Genomic DNA, 23,682 nt, shown 5'->3' with positions numbered 1-23,682 from the left:
TGATCTAATTAAATCCAACCTTGCGATCATAAAAGGCATCAATAAGAGTGATGAAGCGTCGTGCTTGTGTCTTCTTTGCCAAAGTCAGCATTGGTATGTTCCGGATAAATACAGTGTCAAAATATTTAGCCATTTCCAGGTAGTCACTTGCTCCAAGGGGCTGCAATTTAAAGCAGAACTAGGTTATGATACAGACTTTCACCCTGATGCTTGTTGCCTACAGCTTTAATTTAGTGATTTTATTTTCAGCTTCATTCCCACTACATGAATGGTTCTTTTTTTAAAAATTGTGCAAATAAAGATGAGGAATGGAACACTACAATACCTCCAATCTGCTCAGTCCTACACCTGATCTGGGAGGGTCTTGATGTGTCTATTCTGCCTTAACCTCAGTGTAATTACACCAACCTATATTTCTCTATGTCCCACCCCCTGTGATCTCACTAAGTGAGGTTTTCAACTGAATATCAATTTGTGTTGATTTCACAACAGTTTTCACTTTAGACCCAATAGTCAACACTCCCATGATGAAAGCAAAATACTGCAGATGCTGGAAATCTGAAATCAAAACAAAAAAATGCTGGAAAAACTCAACCAGGTCTGGCAGCATCTGTGGAGAGAGAAACAGAGCTGACGTTTCGAGTCCGTATGACTCTTCTTCATGCGGACTTGAAACGTTAACTCTTCTCTCCCGCAGATGCTGCCAGACCTGCTGAGTTTTTCCAGCATATTTTGTTTTTAGTCTACACTCCCATACTTGTCCTGGGGTGTTCAGGAATTAAAAATTAGTCTCTTGGGCATTGCTGTGAGCAACCCTGAAGAAAAATCACAGCCACATTAAAAAAAGGTTTTGTTCATTTTCTTTGAACACATTTATTAGTTATAAAAATATTGTATAGACTGGCAAAAGCTATTTAACTGGGTGGGGTGATTGGAAGTAGGCCCTCATTTGATGAACTCTCTAAGAATACATCCAATCAGAGTTAGCAATCCAAACTGATTGGGAACTAGATTAAAACTCCACAAACTTAATGAATTGCGGCCGTTGTAGGCAGCAGATAAAACAGACTTTGGCCTCATCAATCCGAGCCAGACTCATAAGCAAGTCCCAGGGTTGAGACCCTATTGGAGTGTCCAATCCAATTTTGAATTCTGCATCTCAACAGAGACAAGAAACTTCCTCAGGAGGACAGAGAGTGAAATACTACAGATGTTGAAAGATAGATTGAGTGATAGAGCAAGGCAAAAGGAAACAGAATGAGAGAAATAAAATAAATATACTAGACCCAGAATGTGTGGATAGTTAAACTACCTAAATGGAGTGGGGATGTGCATGAAGCAAGTCAACCCACAATACTCTGTGTCATAGTGGTTGAAAACACACCAGAGTTAGCTGATAAAAGCAAAATACTGCGGATGCTGGAAATCTGAAACAAAAACAAAAATTGTTGGAAAAACTCAGCAGCTCTGACAGCATCTGTGGAGAGGAAGACAAAGTTAACGTTTCAAGTCCATATGACTTCTTCAGAACTAAAGAGAGGTAGAAATGTGGTGAAATATATACTGTTTAAGAGGTGGGGGGGGTGGGACAGGTGAAGCTGGATAGAAGGCCAGTGATAGGTGGAGGTAAAGGAGAGATTGCAAAAGACGTCATAAACAAAAGGTTGAAGGGGTGTTGATGGTGGTGGTACTGGCTAAAGGAGGTGCTACTGGTGACATTAAGAATAGAAAGCAGGATGAGCAAGTGAAAGATGGTCCTAGTGGGAGTGGGGGTGGGGTGAGGGGACGGTGTGGGAAAAAAGATCGAAATAGGCTAAAACGTAGGGATAAAACAATGAATGGAAATAAATTTTTAAAATAATAATAGAAATAGGTGGGAAGAAAATATATATATATAAAAAAATTTAAAAATAACTATTGAAAAAAGGGGATCAAAAAGGGGTGAGGATAGAGGAGAGGCTTCATGATCTGAAGTTGTTATGCCTGTCTCTTTATGGGGTATGTGGAACATTCCTTGTTCCAGTCCGATTCAGGCCCCCTCCCTCAACTCTTTCTCTGGTACATCAATGACTGTTTTGGTGCCGCTTCATGCTCTTGTCTGGACCTGGAAAAATTTATTAATTTTGCTTCCAATTTCCACTCCTCCATCACTTTCACATGGTCCATCACTGACACTTCCCTTCCTTGACCTCTCTGTCTCAATTTCTGGTGATAGACTGTCCACCAATATTCATTACAAGCCCACCGACTCCCACAGCTACATCGACTACAACTCCTCACACCCTGCTTCCTGTAAGGACTCCATCCCATTCTCTCAGTTCCTTCGCCTCCGTCGCATCTGTTCCGACGATGCCACTTTTCAAAACAGTGCTTCTGACATGTCTTCCTTCTTCCTTAACCAAGGTTTCTCACCCACGGAGGTTGACAGGGCCCTCAACCGTGTCCGACCCCCAAGTCCCATGCCTCTGCCCTCACGCCTTCCTCTCCCTGCCAGAACCATGATAGGGTCCCCCTTGTCCTCACTTATCACCCCACCAGCCTCCGCATTCAAAGGATCATCCTCCGCCAACTCCAGCATGATGCCACCAACAAATACATCTTCCCTTTGATCCCACCCCCCCCCCCCCCCCCCCCCCCCCCCCCCACCCACCCCCCGTCGGCATTCCATAGGGACCGTTCCCTCCGGGACACCCTCGTCCACTCCTCCATCACCTCCTACATCTCAACCCCCTCCCACGACACCTTCCCATGCAATCGCAGAAGGTGCAACACCTGCCCCTTTACTTCCCCTCTCCTCACCTTCCAAGAGCCCAAACACTCCTTTCAAGTGAAGCAATGCTTCACTTGCAATTCCCTCAATTTGGTCTACTGCATTCGCTGCTCCAAATGCGGTCTCCTCTACATTGGAGAGACCAAACGCAAACTGGGTGACCGCTTTGCGGAACACCTTCAGTCTGTCCACAAGCATGACCCAGACCTCCCTGTCGCTTGCCATTTCAACACACCACCCTGCTCTCATGCTCACATGTCCATCCTTGGCCTGCTGCAATGTTCCAGTGAAGCTCAACGCAACTGTGGAACAGCACCTCATCTTCCGATTAGGCACGTTACAGCCTTCTGGACTTAACACTGAGTTCAACAACTTCAGATCATGAACTCTCTCCTCCATCCTCACCCCTTTTTGATCCCCTTTATTCAATATTTATTTTTAAATTTTTATATACTTTTTCCCCACCTATTTCTATTATTATTTTTAAATTTATTTCCATTCATTGTTTTATCTCCACCTTTTAGCCTATTTCGATCTTTTTTCCCCACCGTCCCCTCCTCCCACCCCCACCCCCACCAGGGCCACCAGTCATCCTGCTTTCTACTCTTAATGTCACCAATAGCTCCTCCTTTAGCCAGTATCATCACCATCAACACTCCTTTGACCTCTTGCTTAAGACAACAAGACCTCTTGCTATCCAGCTTCACCTGTCCCACCCCTCCTTACACAATATATATTTCACCACATTTCTACTTCTCTTTAGTTCTGAAGAAGAGTCATAAGGGCTCGAAACGTTAACTCTTGTCTTTCTCTCCACAGACTTGCTGAGTTCTTCACAGAATTAGCTGTTACTGTCCGACTACTATCTTAAATTGGCATTGGGGTATCGGGCAAAAAATAAATCAATGACAATTTGATATATTTTACTTCAGATGAGATCTAAGAGTATTTGAATTTCAGTAAGCTCACAACACACCACATAATTGTTAAACTCTAAACTGATCAATAATTTCAAAATATATCAAGTATGTAATGGTCCTAGCCAAACTTCCATGGTGTTCCTAATGATCTGCTGTAGTATACTGTTATATTCTGCTGCTGAGATGCAGTTGTACTTAATCTGGCCTATCCCTTTAAGGCTACTGTTCAAATGATCCTGGTAATGGTCCAATTAGAAGCTAATCTAGGAACTGTTTAAAAAAATTCTTATGATGTGGGTAACACTGGTCAGGCAGTATTTATTGTCCATGCCTGATTAATACACAGGAGGACTGAGTAAGTTGGCAGGTTTCCTTCCCTGAGCCATTTGGATGTGTGTGATTATCCAGCAGCTTTCATTGTTATTTTCTGGTGCTAACTCACAAATTATTCAATTTATTTAACTTAATTTATTGAATTCAATTCCACAGTTTCTGTGAATTCATCACCAGGTCTGGCTAATAAAAACAGAAAACATTGGAAAACTCAGCAGGTCTGGCAACACCTGTGGAGGGAGAAACAGAGTTAACGTTTCAAGTCCAATATGACTCTTCTTCGGAACCAGATCTGGCTAGACCACTTAAAACAATATTGGGCAATGCTCCCGATCGCTAAAACCACTCCTGCGCCTAGTTTGTATGCCCACTATTCAACTATCATCCAGGAAGGCAAAGATAATCTCAGCTTCTCTTCTCCACCACTATCTTCTTAAATCCCTCTCCCCAGTCTCCTCCACCCTCACCTACAACAATAACTGCAATGAGCTCATGGACATTTAAGCTACAAAGGTTAAGGCAATCCGTTTAGCTGCTTCTGCTGCTACCTTCCCTTTCCCTGGCTCACCAGGCCTAACTTCCTTTAAGATTCTCCTTGCCCTACTGTTGAATTTGCATCTTTCTCTAGTTTCTCTCCCATCTCCCCTCATACCATCTCTGAGCTCATCTCATCAATGAGACTCACCTCTTGCTCTCTAGACCCTACACTGACTAAATGTTTGACACTTAAATTCCTTTCCTGACACCTGTGTTAACTCTCTCCTCAGGTTCTGCCCTTCTACTTAAAATTTGCTGTCACCACCTCCTAAAAATCACTTGACCCCCTCCGTCCTTACAATCTTCCACACCATTTCCAGCCTTTCCTTTTCAAAGTCCTTGAAGGTGTTTCACCTCCCATCCTTTTTAGAACTTGTTTGAATCCCTCCAATCAGGCTTCTGCCCCCTTCAAAGTACTGACTCTTACCAAAGTTACAAATGACATCCTGTGTGACTGAGACAAGGATAAACTATCCCTCCTTGTCTTGTCCAAAGCCTTTGACATGACTGACTGACCACAAAATTCTCTTCATTATCTCCTCACCATCATCTGGTTGAATGGGACTGCATTTGCCTGGTTTCACTAATACCTCTGGTGTCTCCCAAGGATCTATCCTTGGGCCCTCCTATTTCCCATCTACATGCTACACCTCGGTGACATCATCTGAAAACAAGGCATCAATTTCCATACGTATGCTGAAGACACCTAGCTTTACCTCACCTCCACCTTTTTTGACTCCTCCTTTGTCTAATGTCTGAACGCTTGTCTGACATCCAGTATTGGATGAGCATAAATTTTCTTCAATTATCTATTGGGAAGACTGAAGCCATTGCTACATTGCGTTCTCTAGCTACTGACTTCATCTCTTTCCCTGGCAACCGTCTGAAGTTAAACCACACTGTTCGCAATCTTGGTGTTCTTTTTGACCCTGAGGATGAGCTTTCCACCACACATCTGCACCATCAGTAAGACTGCCTTTTCTCACCTATGTAATATTGTCAGACTCTGCCCTCGGCTCAGTTCATCTGCTTCTGAAGCCTTCACCCATATCTTTATTACCACTAGACTTTATTATTCCAGTGCACTCTTGGCCAGCCTCCCACATTCTACCCTCCGCAAACTTAACGTCTTTCAATACTCTGCTGCCCATGTCCTAACTCATCCTAGGTCGTGCTGAGTTATCTCCCCAGTGTTTGTTGACCTACATTGGTTCCCAGTCAAGCAACGCCTTCATTTTGAAATTCTCATTCCCGTTTCAAATTCTTCACTGGACTTGATCATCAGTAAAGTGATGGAAGGCGTCATCAACAGTGTGATCAAGTGGCACTAACTTAGCAATAACCTGCTCACTGATGCTCCGTTTGGGTTCCGCCAGGGTCACTCAGCTCCTGACCTCATTACAGCCTTGGTTCAAGCATGGACAAAAGAGTTGAACTCCAGAGGTGAGGTGAGAGTGACTACCCTTGACATCAAGGCAGCATTTGACTGATTATGGCATCAAGGAGCCCTAGCAAAACTGGAGTCAATGAGAATCAGGAGGCAAACTCTCTGCTGGTTGGGGTTATACCTAGCACAAAGGAAGATGATTGTGGTTGTCGGCGGTCAATCATCTCAGTTCCAGGGCATCACTACAGGAATTCCTCAGGTTAGTGTCCTAGGCCCAACCATCTTCAGCTGCTTTATCAATGACCTTCCTTCCATCATAAGGTCGGAAGTGGGGATGTTCACAGACAATTGCACAATGTTTAGCACCATTCGCCACTCTTCAGATACTGAAGTAGTCCATGTCCAAATGCACCAAGACCTGGACAATATCCAGGCTTGTGCTGACAAGTGGCAAGTAACGTTCGCGTCACACAAGTGCCAGGCAATGATCATCTCCAACAAGAGAGAATCTAACCATCGCCCCTTGACATTTAATGGAATTACCATCGCTTAATTCCCTACCAACAACATTCTGGGGGTTACCAATGACCAGAAACTGACTTGGACTAGCCATATAAATACTGTGACTACAAGAGCAGGTCAGAGGCTAGGAATCTTGTGGCAAATAACTTACCTCCTGATTTCCCCCCAAAGCCTGTCCACCATCTACAAGGCACAAGTCAGGAGTGTGATGGAATACTCCCCACTTGCCTGGATGCAGCTCCAACAACACTCAAGAAGCTTGACACCATACAGGACAAAGCAGCCATTCGATTGGCACCCCTTCCACAAACATTTATTCCCTCCACCACCAACGAACAGTAGCAGCAGTGTGTACCATCTGCAAGACACACAGCAGAAACTCACCAAGGCTCTTTAGGCAGCACCTTTCAAACCCACGAACACTACCATCAAGAAGGACGAGGCCACGTGAGACTGCCACAACTTGGAAGTTCCCCTCGAAGCCACCCACCAACCTGACTTGGAAATATATCACCGTTCCTTCAATATCGCTGGGTCAAAATCCTGGAATTCCCTCTCTAACACCACTATGGGTGCACCTACACCACAGGGACTGCTGTGGTTCAAGAAAGTAGCTCACCACCACTTTCTCAAGGGCAATTAGGGAGGGACAATAAACGCTGGTGTAGCCAGTGACACCCACATCCTGTAAATGAATAAAAAAAATTGCCCCATACACATTTCTATAATCTCCTTCAGCCCTACCACCAACCCCACATCACTGAGGTCCATCAATTCTGGCCACTTGAGCATTTCCAATTTTAATCACATTAACACTGGCAGCCGTGCCCTCAGTTGCCTAGGCCCCAAGCTCTTGGATTTCCACCCTACATCTCTTCCCTGTCCACCTCTCTCTTTCCTCTTTCTTAAGATGCTCTTTAAAACCTACCTTTTCACCAAGCTTTTTATCATCAGTCATAATATATCATTATGTGGCTCAGTGTTACATTTTGTTTCATAACACTCGTGTAAAGTGCTTTGTTAAAGGCAATTAGTTGCTGTTGTTATCTGAATACAACCTCTGGATTTGCTAACCAGTATAGCAGCTGATATGCTACTGTAAACTCTGGAGGTCAGTAAGAGATCAATTGTAAGTTTTTGACTCCAGGAGTGGAGAAGCTGTGTTTTGTTAAACAAGACTTATATTTATTTGTTCATGGGAAGTGGGCGTTGATTGCTCATCCCTAATTGCTCTTGAGAAGGTGGTGGTAAGCCACCTTCTTGAAACACAGCAGTCCATGTAGTGTAGGTACACCTATAGCGCTGTTAGGGAGGGAGTCCCAGGGTTTTGATTTAATGACAGTGAAGGAACAGTGATATTGTTCCAAGTCAGGGTGTTTTGTGGCTTGGAGGAGAACTTGCAGTTGCCGGTGTTTCCATGTATCTGCTGCCCTAGTCCTTTTCGGTGGTAGAGATCACGGGTTTTAAAGGTGCTGTCTAAGGAATCTTGGTGAGTCGCTGCAGTGCATCTTGTAGATGGTACACACTGCTGCTACTGTGCATTGGTTGTGGAGAGAGTGAATGTTTAAGGTGGTGAATGGGGTGCCAATCAAGTAGGCTGCTTTGTCTTGGATGGTGTCGAGCTCCTAGGGTGCTGTTGGAGTTGCATGCATCCAGACAAGTGGAGAATATTCCATCACACTCCTGCCTTGTGCCTTGTAGATGGTGGACAGGCTTTGGGGAGTCAGAAGGTGAGTTACTCTCCACAGAATTCCAAGTATCTGACTTGCTCTTGTAACACAGAATTTATATGGCTGGTCCAGGTCAGCTTCTGGTCAATGGTAACACCCAGCAATTTGACAGTGGTGGATTCAGCGATGGTAACACAATTGAATGTCAAGGGAAGTTGGTTAAATTCTCTCTTGTTGGAGATGGTCATTGCCTGACACTTCATTAGCACGAATGTTACTTGCCATTTATTAGCCCAAGCCTGAATATTGTCCAGGTCTTCCTGCACAAAGACAAGGGCTGCATCAGTATCTGAGGAGTCATGAATAGTGCTGAACATTGTGAAATCATCAGAAAATATCCCCACTTCTGACCTTATCATGGAGGGAAGGTCATTGATGAAGCAGCTGAAGATGTTTGGGCCCTGAGGAACTCCAGCAGCGATGTCCTGGAACTGAGATGATTGACCTCCAACAAGCACAACCATCTTCCTTTGTGCTAAGTATGGCCCCAACCGTCTTTTGCTTCTGTGATATTTTCAAGTGTGGTATCTGCAGTGGAATGCCCCAGTACTGCATGTAAGAAAATATAGGCCAGAATTTTACGCTCCCCCACCTGCAGGTTTTTAGGTGGGCGCAGAGCGTGAAAATGAAGGGATGGGCTTCCCTCCGGGTTCCTGCCCACCCCAACCACACAGTGATTTTACATTGGGGCAGGCAAGGCCTCGGGAAGTTAGCCCTTGCCCCAATTGTCGGATGGCGGGCCGCCATCCGACAAATTCAGGCCATAGAAAATCTCTCTCGGTCTTATCAACAGTAAGTCAGTGGTAGTAGTACTTGGGGGAGGAGCAGGATCATGCCATTTTATGGTGTTGGAGGAATGGCTGCATGGTTTTGAAGCAGGGAGAATTTTTTTAAAATTTATTCTTTCACAGGATGTTGGCCTCGCTGGCAAAGCGAGTATTTGTTGACCATCCCTTACTGCCCTTGAACTGAGTGGCTTGCTGGCCATTGCAGAGGGCAATTAAGCATCAACCACAGTGCTATGAGTCTGATGTCACAAATAAGCCAGACCAGGTAAGGACAGCAGATTTCCTTCCCTGAAGGACATTAGTAAATCAGATGGGCTTTTACAACAATCAATGATAGTTGCATGGTCACCATTACTAAAAGTAGTTTTCAACTCCAGATCTATTTAATTGAATTTAAATTTCACCAGCTGCCATGGTGGGATTTGAACCCATGTCCTGAGAGCATTAGCCCAGACCTCTGGGTTACTGGTCCAGTGACGTTACCACTACACCACCACCACTGACAAGTGGCAAGTAACATTCGCACCACACAAATGCCAGGCAATTACCATCACCAACAAGAGTGAATCTAACCATCTCCCGCGCATCCGCCCTCACACCTTCCTCTCCCTCCCAGAAACATGATAGGGTCCCCTTTGTCCTCACTTATCACGCCACCAGCCTCCGTATTCAAAGGATCATCCTCCGCCATTTCCGCCAACTCCAGCATGATGCCACCACCAAACACATCTTCCCTTCACCCCCCGTGGCGGCATTCCACAGGGATTGTTCCCTCCGGGACACCCTGGTCCGCTCCTCCATCACCCCCTACACCTCAACCCCCTCCCACGGCACCTTCCCATGCAACCGCAGAAGGTGCAACACCTTTACACCTCTCCTCATCGTCCAAGGGCCCAAACACTCCTTTCAAGTGAAGCAGCATTTCACTTGCACTTCCCTCAATTTAGTCTACTGCATTCGTTGCTCCCAATGCGGTTTCCTCTACATTGGAGAGACCAAACGCAGACTGGGTGACCACTTTGCAGAACACCTTCGGTCTGTCCGCAAGCATTACCCAGACCTCCGTCACTTGCCATTTCAACACTCCACCCTGCTCTCATGCCCACATGTCCGTCCTTGGCCTGCTGCATTGTTCCAGTGAAGCTCAACGCAAACTGGAGGAACAGCACCTCATCTTCCAACTAGGCACTTTACAGCCTTCCGGACTGAATATTGAGTTCAACAATTTTAGATCATGAACTCTCTCCTCCAACCCCACCCCCTTTCCGATCCCCCCCCCTTTTTTTCCCAATAATTTATATAGATTTTTCTTTTCCCACCTATTTCCATTATTTTTAAATGTATTTCCATCCATTGTTTTGTCTCTACCTTTTAGCCTTTTTCGATTCCTTCACCCCACCCCACCAGGACTATCTGTACCTTGCTCGTCCTGCTTTCTACCCTTAATTAGCATATTCCTTAGATAATATCACCACCTTCAACACCTCTTTGTCCTCTTGTCTGTGACATCTTTTGGTTATCTCCACCTATCACTGGCCCTCTATCCATCTCTACTTGTCCCACCCCTCCTTAAACCAGCTTATATTTCACCTCTTTTTTACTTAGTTCTGTTGAAGGGCCATTTGGACTCGAAACGTTAACTGTGTTCCTCTCCGCAGATGCTGCCAGACCTGCTGAGTTTTTCCAGGTATTTTTGTTTTGAATCTAACCATCGCCCCTTGACATTCAATGGTATTACTGCTGATGAATCCCAAACTAGAAACATCTTGGAGGTTACCATTGACCAGAAACTGAACTGGACCAGCCATACAAGAGCAGCTCAGGGGCTAGGAATCCTGTAGCGGGTAACTCACCTCCTAACTCTCCAAAGCCTTTCCATCATCTACAAGGCACAAGTCAGGAGTGTGATGGAATACTCTCCTTTTGCCTGGATGGGTGCAGCTTCAACAACACTCAAGAAGCTTGACACCATCTAGGACAAAGCAGCCCGCTTGATTGGCACCACATCCACAAATACTCACTCCCTCCACCACCGGCACACAGCGGCAGCAGTGTGTACCATCTACAAGATGCACTGCAGGAACTCACCAAAGCTCCTTAGACAGCACTTTCCAAGCCCATGACCGCTACCATCCAGAAGGATAAGGACAACAGTCACAATGGAACACCGTCACCCCTCCAAGTTCCCCTCCAAGTCACTCACCATCTTGAGTTGGAAATATATTCCTGTTCCTTCACTATTGCTGGGTCAAAATCCTGGAACTCCCTCCCTAAAAGCACTGTGGGTGTACGTACACCACAGGAACTGCAGCAGTTCAAGAAGCCAGCTCACCACCATCTTCTTAAGGGTAATTAGGCATCGGCAATAAATGCTGGCCTAGCCAGCAACACATCCCATGAATGAATAAAAAAAAATTTCCCCAATTGTAGGGTGTGATTATAACGTGAATTATTTGGGTCAGCTGTCTAGGAGAATTGGAGGTGGCTGATAGGACTTGCAATAGCAGACAGAATGTTGGGTTCTTGGAGCTTTGAGTCAGTGTTGAGGGGGAATGGAATGAATGGGATAGGTTGCTAGGGCTTCGACCCATGGGTGAGTGGGCAGTGGGGTGCTTGTCTTGACAGCAGGGAGGGAGGTGGTCCTGTGATGTGGAAGCATTTAATAGGAAGTGGTCAGCAATTTACAACCAAAACCTCAAAGCGGGCTTTACCAAAATTATGAAATACTATCTTTGACAGGGTGTCAATTTAAAAGTAAGAGCTATTGGAAGTTAAATTTAAATAAGTAAATCAGCCATAAACCTGACAGACAGGCAAATCAATTTTTAAAAATTGCCTAATGAGAACAAACTTCCTCCACAATTAAACCAAATTGACCATTTTGGGGGGTGGGGGGTGGGTGGATTGTGGTGGGGGGTTAGCACAACTTGCACAAATGAAATGAATCAGCCCTCTGTGGGCTAGTGGTAATTTAAAAGAACAGGTTCCTGCCACATTAAGCCAATGGGCATCTCCTGAATAAATGAGTTAAATTCAGCCTCAGAATACGGGCTTTCCCCAAATTATTTTTTAAAAAGCAGTCTTCTTTGTGAGCGCGAAAGGGCTTGTGGCGAATTAATTATTTTTAAAAAGGGGGTTCAGACAGAAGAAACAACAAGTAAATTAAAAATTCAAAGCTAGGTTAATGAATTAATTAGATAAATGAGCATTGGGAAAAGAAATAACCAAAGGTTTCAAGCTGTGAAGGATGACAAAATTGCTTAGATGGTGACAGGAGAGCTGGGTGCGTTCAGAGCTGGGAGACGGAGTTGGAAACTAAGGGCAACTTAACTTTAGGAAGGGTGTCAAGGCTAGGGATAAGGTGTTTAAGATATTCATTTAAGTGATGTCATAAACGAGAAGTTTTAGTTATTAGGAGAGAAACCTGACCTCCTTTGGAAACCTGGCCTCTTTTAGAAAAAAAGTAAAAAGGAGTTCTGATATTAGTGTGGAAAATTATGAGTGTAAATCAGGAAAAATCTACTTCCCATTGGCTTGTGACTCTCATTAGAAGCCTTAAATTAAATACTGTAAGCATTAGACCAAAGGGAAAGGTTGGAAAGAAATTTTTGAAATGGAATGGGAGAAATGGAATGTCCTACTAGAAGCTGTAGTAGAAGCAGAATCCACAATAGTTTTTAAAAGGGAAGTGAATAAATAGTTCAATTATTTTAAAGAACATGGGGACTAAGTGGAGAGCTTTTTCAGAGAGCTAATACAAGCACAATAAACTCCTTCTGTGCTGTAAAATTCTCCGACAAAGGAGAGGCTTGGTCACGCGGGCAGGTTAGGTCAAGCAGGGTTGAGCATATGAAAACAGTTATGAGCCAACTAATAAAAGCTCTCCAAACAAATGTTTGAAATGCAACAAAAAGCTATGACATGCAAGCATGTTGAAAGTAGACATGATACAAAATTATGACCAGAAGTAGCTTGAAACCGACAGCAAAAGCTGACATGATATGCAAAATTTTGGATTTATTATAGATAATAATAGATGTGGCAGATCAAAGGTATTACTCCAAAGTGAGCAGGAAAGTAGGATCAGAGGAGATGCATTTAAATTAGTGAAAGTTAAGTTTAAAACAGTTTACTATAGAGGAAGGTTCCTCAAGAAGATATAATGCATCAGGAAGAAAGACAGAGACAAAAGCATTGGGATACTCAAAAATGTATTTGGATGCTAAATCAGGAGATCTAGGGTATTAACAGCAATAACCTTCACTGAGCTGAAGAGCACTTTCTCATCCTTGATTTTGAACTGAAGTATTTACCTCATCCTAAGTTCACATCAAATCTGGTGAATTGCTAAATACCAAGGGCCAAAATATCAGCCCCCACCGGAGCTGGGGACGGAGACTCCATTCACCTGCCGGCCTTTTTCACGGAGAGATGTGGTGGATAGCCATCATGGCTCATTAAGAGTTTATCAAGGTCGACTTGATAAAGGAGGCCGACTGGGATTTTCCAGAAGGGGCCCAGCATTCCAGGCAGGCCTAGAAGTCCTCTCTGCATCCCTGGGTGCATGAAAGGCCACAGACCGCTCTGTAGAGGAGCTCCCCTCTACCTCCTCAGATTGGTGGCCTGGCACAAGTTCGTTTTTTATTTAATAATTAAAAAAAGTTGGAAAGAGGGCCGCTCTATCTTGAAGTGCCCTCTCCCTTACTTACCTACTATTGCAGTCTATGGCATCTTTCAAATTGGAAGACCTCTGATTGAGGTCGGAGAGCTCGTCTCCAGCCCAATTAAGGGGCACCCCTGTGAAAATCACAATGAGCGACCTGAGGTACGCTTGCACCCAGAAAAAGTCCCAACCTCTGTTTCCAACTCTGGAGGGAAAATCTTGTCCCAAATCTCCTGCTTCATATGCTCGAGGTAATAAGTGACCATATTCTCTAAGCAATTGTTTGTACTTAGAATCAGTTGCATGGTTACCATATGAAACACTCCAGTTTCTTCTAATTGTCCATCTAGCTTGCTGTCTACTTTGACTTTGAGCTGGCAGTTGACAGTAGAGCAGATATCAATATTACTTTGTTACATTAATTACTTTCAAGTCAGTAGTGACTGTTTCCTGACCAGCTTTTCATTACCTTTACTTCGTAGATTATCTACAAGAATGTTTTCTAATTTCACTTATTGCTTAAGTACACAGAATATCAAAACTACTTAAACAAACAAAAATACAACCTTAGTTGTATAGCAGTGGTTAGTGCAATGTCAAGGGTCTGGATTGCCACAAATTGGCCGTTTGGACCTTACAGGACAAGTTCTTAGTCTCAGCTATGCTGTCACAGTAAGGTATCAATTGGTTCCCTATTTGAAAAGCAGGAGGAGAAAAATGCAGAGGATATCTAACCCTGCTCGAGTGTCTCCTAACATCTTTTTACAGTCTATCGCTAGAAGAAGCCAGGAAACATGTGGTGTCTTCTTGAACTGCTGGAGTCCATGTGATGTAGTTATACTCACAGTGCTGTTAAGGAGGGAGTTCCAGGATTTTGACCCAGTGACGATGAAGGAACGGCAACATAGTTCCAAGTCAGGATGGTGTGTGGCTTGGAGGGGAACTTGTGGGTTGTGGTGTTTGCATCCATCTACTGTCCTTGTCCTTCTAGGTGATAGAGGTCGACGGTTTGGAAGGTGATGTCGAAGGAGCCTTGGTGAATTTCTGCAGTGCATCTTGTAGATGCTGCACACTGCTGCCACTGTACGTTGGTGGTGAAGAGAGTGAATGTTTAAGGTGGTGCTGGGGTGCCAATCAAGCAGGTTGTTTTGTCCTGGACGGTGTTCAGCTTCTTGAATGTTGTTGGAGTTGCACTCATCCAGGTAAGCAGAGATTATTCCATCACACTCCTGACTTCTGTCTTGTAGCTGATGGACAGGTCTTGGGGAGACAGGAGGTGAGTTACTCACTGCAGAATTTTCAACCCCTGACCTGCTCTTGTAGCTACAGTATTTATATGGCTGGTTCAGTAAATGCAAGTCTTTCTTTATTTAATAGATACTATCTCAGAGATAAGGATTGGGCTACTGAAGCATGCTACAAAAATCCAAAACCAATGCCCATGAAATGCGTGGCTTTGTTGAGTGGTATCACAAACAACAAAGATTGATTTTTACTTATCAGGTGGACTTAAATCTTTTCCTGCAATGAATAATTTAGAGTCAAAAGTACCAATATAGTTTTACCATAAAGAAGAGGGGGGAAAAAAATCATACAAAGCTTTAAGTGCAATTCTCATTATGGCTAAAAGCTTACTTCCTTTATGAGGCTGATGTGTCAAAGTAGAAACATGCAACGCAATGAGCTTCGGCTTTTCATCAGCAGCCCACTTCAGTTAGCGCATCAGAGTTGTTCACATCCTATCTTTTGTTCTTCTCCCATAGTACTTTTTTACGAAAATGGAATGATTTAATGCATGCTCCATCAGCATCATTTCAACTCCAGGATTATTATTTATTCTCTTCACCTGGACAGATTCTGCACTGTTCAGTAGGATGTTGAGTCTTTTGTCTGGCTACATTAGTTATTCTAGGCAGAAAAATGCTGTGGATTTTCAAGAAGTGAAACATACAAAGTGCTCTGACTCTGAAGATGCTTTTAGATCAGTAATTATATTTCAGCAAAATGGTTATTTACTCTTCTACCAAAACACAGTGTATGCAAGCAGGAGAGTATACTGGTGACAGAGGCATATTTGGGCACCAGATTGATGGTTTTCTCTTTCCAGATCAGCCTCATGGCATTATTATTCACTATCTCTTATAATGAATAGTATAATTGAATTATCAATGATCCTTTGTGGCAAAGCAGTGGCTACTGAAAGTCAGTTAATTGTAGCATTTAGAGACCATTTAAACATGTTTGGTGCCAACATAAAGTGGAAAGCAGTGAATACATCTTGGTGATAGAATTTTTATCATACTTGGGAGGGTGGTACAGAACGATGACTTTGAAAGACAGGTGAGAAGGTGCAACAAGGTGAGATGCTCAAAGGAGGAGAAAGTGTCAGTGGAGTAGGGGCTCAGGCCAAAGTGCAATCTGGTGATAAGTGCAACACTGTAACTGCCACAGTCTTCTTGGTGGTGCAAGTGGTGGAAGGTGCAGCCAGATTGGGCAGGCGGGGGGGAGAGGGCTTCATTAAAGGGGAAAGTGTTGTCACCCCTCAGCCAGGTCTCTATTAAGGCCATGATGGTGATGCAATCATCCACAATAAACTCATGGATGGCAAGGGCCTTGTTCACAAGTGAACGGGTATTCTGGAGGGAGATGTGTAGAGAGAAAGTGAGAACTGAGCCCCTGGCAGAGTCTACAGGGTCAGAGTGGGAAGGGATTAAATCAATAGAATTGGAATTCCCTGCATAAGCCTCTTGGTTTCTCAACCTTTAAAAACCTTATCAAGACTCATTTCTTTGATCAACCTTTTGGTCAGTCCCCTGATCACTCCCTACCAGCTTGATGTCCATTCTCCTTACAACTACTAGTAAAACATGTTTTAAAGTTTTCTAACATTAAGGACTCCATACAAATATAAGCTATTAACAGAAGGGAAATAAAGAAAGTGCATTGCTCCATTGAGGTCAGTAAAATATAATCAGAAAACACAAAGATAGTAAGATAGGTTCACGGTTGTCAAATTAGAAGTATAGTTTCAATTTTCCTCCAGCTATTCTCCTAGTTTGCAGCAATTGCAATACTACTCCTCAGTATAATATTTCCATCATTAGATCTAAAGCTTTATGATTATACAAACATGTTTAAAGAACACTGAAGTAAGTAAACAATGACCTTTAGCATCTTCTGCTCACAACTAAATGAGTGCACATTTAAGGCCGAGTGTTTGTATCACTTGAAGTTTCTTATTCAGTTGTGAAAGTTATCTCAGTTCTCAACCAGAAGCAAGTTTAAATTTCATCAAGTTGAACAGACAGGAAAGGGAAGATAGGAATGAAGAAAAAGCTAAGAACTACATCTTATTAGAATTTCTTGATATGCAAAACCATAAGAGGTATCTGGTTCTGTTTTCCATTATGGCTAAATTTAATTCTCTAACTGAAGTTCAGTCCAACTACCCTACCAGTGTACATTATTTCCTTTCACTGCAACAAAACAGGTATCTCTTTCAACTTCCCCAAATAAAATAAATGAATAACTTATAAAAATGCACAATAAGCAATTTGTGCTCAAGATGTCAACTATGTTTTATCTTATGGATGAAGCCACACCTGTCTCAGAAAACATATTTTGCATATATGGTAAGGGAAAGCTGAAAGGCAGCACATCTCCTTGGCTGAAGTGACTGTACTCACTTTGTCACACAGCTCTTCAAATGTGCAGTCTGCTATGGTTCCACAAGCTTTGCTCAGTCTCAGTTCTCTGCCTTGCACTTTCAAAATCCTTGGTCTTGTTACTATGGAAACATGAACAAAGAATCAGCCTTGTCTGGATAATTACTATAAAATTCATCTCTTATACCTTGGAAATGCACGGTTTGATGAATAATAGCACATGATTCAACACAGAAATTAGACAAAATACTGATACAATGACAACCACTTGAGTGTGGCATCAACCCATATACAGCAATGGAACTTACTAATTGGTCAGTGGAGATTGGGCATTGTGTTCTAAATGTATTCTCTTTCAAGAGAAATTAACTTACGTACTATCATTTTGTTTCTGAGCCAGCTCATCAAATAGCTTATCCATGACAGCCTCCACATCAGCTTCACTTGTGCTACAGTGAAAAGAATAATGGAATATGAAATTAATAACACTTGAAGCCAACATCAAACAGCTGCCCAGGCTCGCTTAGCTTTTTGCCCATCAAAAAAGAACAGGATGTTATGCTCTAAATACAAACATTAGATTTATAATACACTTTAAAGCTTGGAATATTAACTCTCAGGTAGATGATTCTATCTTATTTGCATACACTGAAAGACTTCTGTGATTGAAACCTAAGCCAGTAATGAGGCAATACAAGCGAACCAAATCCATTAATGCTATGTGTATACAATGAGAAGAAAGGACCATGGGTTTCTCTTGCATGCAAAACAAGAGCAAGGGAACAGATCAGTCATTCTTCTGAAGAAACAGCTTTTGAAAATGTACTGAGATGGTACATCATTCAGACTAAATATGGCTAAGTAGCTTGTTATAAAAGTCAAATTAAAGCAGTGTGTTGAGAGAGCATGTTACAGTTAAGCTTATAAAATATTATGAGTGAATGCATACAGATTTCAAATCAGAAATCAAGTAACTGCTCAAGCTCTTCGGAGCTGCATTATTATTTACAAAACAGTGCAGTGTAAAATAACTGTCAAGAGTTTGGTAATAATCAAAGGAAATGATAAATGGAAATCGATCTAGGTTTTAGTTCATAAAAATCATTATAGAACATTTAAAATGAACAAAATACAAAAGAGCAACTTGTACCTGAAAACTCTTCAAATTGATTTTTTTTTTAATCAAGCTATTTAAAATAAAGACCAGGACTTAGTATTATGCATCTGGAATGCCTTGGGACGTTTTTCCTACGTTAAAGGTGCTGGATGAGTGGAAGTTATTGTTCTATTTTGACTTCAGTTAAGCAAGACAGGGCAAAGGTATTAACTGTTGCGAATGAGTTGCTAGATGAAATATTTAAACAATTTCAGGATAATTTTGTTCCAAAATTGCTTACCATTTTCTTAGTGTAATTTCTGTTTTAACTGCCACAATGAATACTCAGATGGGTTACAAAACAGTAATATAGAGAGGGCATCAAATTAGTTCATAAACTGCACAAACTTCATTGGAGTTACTTATGTATTTTATATAAAATCCTTTATGCATTACAATCTTGAAGCACATACTATTCTATGTCACTCAAGAGACATATTGGAACGTTAACAAAAGAAACATACCTGTTTGAGTAACAAATAGAATCTGACAAAGTGAGCCAATGAATAGAAACTGATCTGAGGACAAAACAGGTGGTCACAGTCTCAGTGCATTGGTGTGGGTGTCAGTGAAACTATACCAAAGTAATGCAACTCCATCTGAGATAGCCTACAATTTAATCTAAAGTTGGGATCTATTGATCTACTGGATACTATTAGATGCCATTGATGGTCACACTACAGCAAATACATTTTTAATTTGAAATTTATCGTTTTTTTTCATACTTTAGGTTCTCTCGTGACACACACCATGTTTGTAAAATCCTTCACAATTTCACTTTATGTTTGATGCCAGTCTCCCTCTTAGACTTTCTAATCTTCTTGGCTTCCCTTCTTAATCTGTAGTCGGCTTGATTTTCTTTTGTATTATCAGCCCAAATTTATCATATACCTCTTTTTAAAGTCTCACTTAAATTTCTCTATTCATCCAAAGAACTTCTGTTTTTGTTGCACCCTCATTACTTCTTGTGGGAATATGGCTGGTCTGCACCTTAATCAGTTTTCTTCAAAAGTTTCCCATGGTTTGTTCATTGCCTTGTTTAACATTTCCTTTCCAATTTATTTGGCTAGTTTCTTTTGCTTCTCATTAAATTGGCTTTTTTCCGGTCAAGGACCTTTAACTTTTTCAGTTTCCTTTCCTTTTAAGTTTCCATATCGAGCCTAATTATATTATGGTTATTATTTTCTGGATGTTCCCTGGCGCTTGCTCTGCCTACTTGCCATACTTAATTTCCTAGAACCAGACCTGGCATTGCCATCTTCTTTGTTGGGCAAAACTGTACTAATCCTGGGCACCTTGTACATCCCCTTGTCCTTCTTTGTCTATTACACCACTTTTAGTGGGGAAACACTACATTTATTTCATCCAATGACGATCATCAGGAATGCAGAGGTAGGATATTGTACATTCCAGCCTCTGTCTTCTCGCTTTGACCCATGAACTTTGAGTATCAACCTGCAGTACTGCACTTTCGTGGATTAGTACAAATAATTATCATCTTCTATGGCACTGAAATTTCCACATAGTACCAAAATATATTTTCAATATCATTATTAAAATCGGCTGAATTATAATCGGCTCAGTTCAACATAACTGAGGATTCAATGTTTAAATAACTGGAACTAGTGACAGAATTTGCATCCAAAAAAATGAAGCTGATATTCCTCTGTTTTGACGAGGTTTTATTCATTTAATTCATGTCTGCTGACAATGTAAAATTAACCCCAATGTCACATAATAGTCTCAGACAAAAAACACACACAAATGTTAGACTATACTGCCTCATCTTTTTATAGCACCATTATTCCCAAGCCTTGCCAGAATTATACTGCAATCCTTAGTTAGAGGCAGTGTGCAGGGTTTTATTTTAATAGCCTGTGCCACTTAACTCCAAAAACTATATTTTTAATTCTTCCTCTATAGTTTTGATACATGTTTATGACCAGAAAACATACCTCACCACTGTTTTCGTACAAAGTGTTTGCAAAGAAAAATATGCTTCAGGATTGTCCTGTAAAGTAGGCACTGTTTTTAACGTTTGAAAACAAAAATAAAAATTTTGGAATAAATTTTGAAAAGTTTTCTTTCTTTCTTGGGTTTCACATGTACACACTAGGTGTGCATCTCAGTTTTTGTGCTTTGTTACAAAGTATATTTTTGCATCATTTTTAAAAGGGTAGATTGGTGAAAATAATTGTGTATTTTAAATAAATGGTTTTGTTCTAAAAATCAGAATAATTTCTTTGGAAGTTTGCTATATACAACTTTTGCAATGTACAATTTCAGAAATGTGCTAAAAGACTTGTGTTGCTCATGTTCTGCAGTGCTGCACTGTTCTTGTTTTCCAATGTTCTACTGTGCTTTTCTGCATTGTGCTTTAACCTTGCCAACCCTTCCCATTTAGGGTTGGCCACTAGACAGTGGGTTTCCAGCACAGAGAACTAAAGAAATCAGCTACACATAAAGAAACCTCTTAACATCAGTTACTGTATTTGAAAATTATTCACATTTTCTACTTTATAAGCATTGTGACCATCTACAGGTCTCCTGCTGTGTATTCTTAAAGAAACACACAATACCATGAATTCCAACTCATCATTAACAATTCTAATCATGCAGAGGGCTCTGTCACACCATGACTGACTGTAACTGGCAGGAAAACATTTCCACTGTTGTGGATGAAAAATGAAAAACAAGACACTGAAAATTGTGAAAGCATTTTTCATGAGATATTATTAAAGAAATAGATCTTAAAGTTACTACAAGCATGAGTAGCCTGCACAATATATTAAAAATTAATTTTGCACACAACTTTAAAAGAAACATTATAACAATTCAGTTAGTGAGGCACTCTCAATTACATTTTTCCCAGTCAATGGTTAGAATACGTGATGAAGAGCAGAGTAACACTATGGAAAACTGTATAGAAATGTTTGAGAGTCCTCAAATGTTAACAAAACCATTAAAAATAACAGTGCTTTGAAGATCACCCATGCCAAGTAAAATTGATTCTTCAAATTGTCAAAATAGTTTTAATGATCCCCCATCCAAAGTACGTACTGTGGCCTTGCAATCCTCACTGCTTCGCCCAAGTGCTGTTCAACTTGAAGGAGTACAGATTCATCAGCTGAGGGAGGATGGTAGGTGAGAATGAATAGGACATTTCAAAGCCCATGTTTGACCTCATGCAATTAGGGTTGATGGGATCCAGAATCAATGCTTAGAAATCTTAAGACCACTCCCTCCCCACTGTATACCACTTTGCTGCCACCTGTAGTGGATCTGTCCTGCCAGTGTGATGGAAGAGTCTGGCATGTTGGCTGACAGGTATGATTTTGAGTCTATGGCTATGTGCATCCGTGAGAAGGCCCTCCCAGCTTGGGGGTATGTTAGTGAGTAGAATCTTGCAGGGATGACTGAGCTAATGTGCCTTTGACATGCCCAAAGTCAATGCTGAGGTCAATGCCAGATTGTCCATCTCGTATTATCTTTGTTTTTTTTAATGCAGCTGTTTGATTCAATTAAGTGACATTTCAAAGGGTACTAAGTAAATCAGTTGGGCTTTTATGATAGTCTAAGGGGAGGCGATGGCGTGGCGGTGATATCATTAGACCAGTAATCCAGAGGCCCGGGCTAATAGACTGAAGACACGGGTTCAAATCCCACCACGGCAGCTGGTGGAATTTAAATTAAATTAATAACCAAGTCTCACTTATAATGACCATGAAACCATTGTCAATTATCATAAAAACCCATCTGGTTCACTAATGCCCTTTAGAGAAGGAAATCTGCCATCCTTACCTGGTCTGGCCTACATGTGACTCCAGGTCCACAATGTGCTTAACTCTTAAATGTCCTCTGAAGCGGCCTAGCAAGCTACTCAGTTGTATCAAACCGCTACAAAGAAAAAAAGGAATCGAAGCGTACGGACCACTTGGCATTGCCCTAGGCACCTGAAACAACAACAGCAAATCCAGCCCCTTCAACCCTGCAAAGTCCTCCTTACTAATATCTGGGGGCTTGTGCCAAAATTGGGAGAGCTAACCTGCAGACTAGTCAAGCAACAGTCTGACATAGACATACTCACAGAATCATACCTTACAGATAATGCCCCAGACACCACCATCACCATCTCTGGGTATGTCCTGTCCCACCAGCAGGACAGAACCAGCAGAAATGGCGGCACAGTGGTATACAGTTGGGAGGGAGTTTCCCTGAGAGTCCTCAACATTGACTCTGGACCCCATGAAGTCTCATGGCATCAGGTCAAACATGGACAAGGAAACCTCCTGTTGATTACCCCCTACTCCCCCCCCCTCAGCTGACGAATCCATTCTCCTCCATGTTGAGCACCACTTGGAAGAAGCAATGAGGGTGGCAAGGGCACAGAACGTACTCTGGGTACAGGACTTCAGTGTCCATCACCAAGAGTGGCTCGGTAGCACCAGTACTGACTGAGCTGGCCAAGTCCTAAAGGACATAGGTGGTGAGAGAGCCAACAAGTGGGAAAACCTACTTGGCCTTGACCTCACCAATCTACCAGTCGCAGATGCATCCGTCCATGACAGTATTGGTGGTAGTGACCACTGAACAGTCCTTGTGGAAATGAAGACCTTTCTTCACATTGAGGGTACCCTCCATTGTGTTGCATGTGGCACTACCACTGTGCTAAATGAAATAGATTTCGAACAAATCTAGCAACTCAAAACTAGGCATCTATGAGATGCTATGGACCATCAACAGCAGAATTATCTTCAATCACAATCTGTAATCTCATGTCCCAGGATATCCACCACCTCTATCAAGCTGCAGGATCAACGCTGGTTCAATGAAGAGTGCAGGAGCAGCACCAGGCATAGCTAAAAATGAGGGTCAACCTGGCGAAGCTACAACAGAGAACTACTTGTATGTGATACAGCGAAAGCAGCATGTGATACACAGAATTACGTAATCCAACAACCAATGAATTAGACCCAAGTCCTGCAATCCTGCCACACTTAGTGGGGAATGGTGGTGGACAAATGAACAACTAACTGGAGAAGGAGGCTCCACAAATATTCCCATCCTCAATGTTGGGGGTGGGGTCCAGCACATCAGTGCAAAAGACAAGGCTGAAACATTCGCAACCATCTTTAGCCAGAAGTGCCGAGTGGATGAGCCATCTTGGCCTCCTCCTGAGGTCCCCAGCATCACAAATGCCAGTCTCCAGAC

The 23,682-nt window shown here is 42.3% G+C and overlaps 1 protein-coding gene across 3 annotated transcripts in view; it reads right to left on the bottom strand.

The window, feature by feature from the left end:
• The window catches only part of LOC144680956 (AFG1-like ATPase), a 168,036-nt gene that overhangs the window by 7,224 nt on the left and 137,130 nt on the right, over window positions 1-23,682 (bottom strand). For 2 of the 3 annotated variants that reach the window (XM_078542534.1, XM_078542537.1), the window contains 3 exons: window positions 17,694-17,764; window positions 17,337-17,437; window positions 20-160 (listed from right to left, as the gene is read on the bottom strand). In XM_078542534.1, the coding sequence (XP_078398660.1) occupies window positions 20-160; window positions 17,337-17,437; window positions 17,694-17,764 (313 nt within the window). The remainder of the gene's footprint in view (window positions 1-19; window positions 161-17,336; window positions 17,438-17,693; window positions 17,765-23,682) is intronic. The other variant, XM_078542535.1, reaches the window with a different exon arrangement.

The sequence above is a fragment of the Cetorhinus maximus genome, chromosome 5, assembly GCF_964194155.1.
Source record: "Cetorhinus maximus chromosome 5, sCetMax3.hap1.1, whole genome shotgun sequence".
Lineage (NCBI taxonomy): Eukaryota > Metazoa > Chordata > Chondrichthyes > Lamniformes > Cetorhinidae > Cetorhinus > Cetorhinus maximus.
The sequence above is the reverse complement of the archived record's forward strand: the minus strand, read 5'-3'. Positions and strand labels throughout refer to the sequence as shown.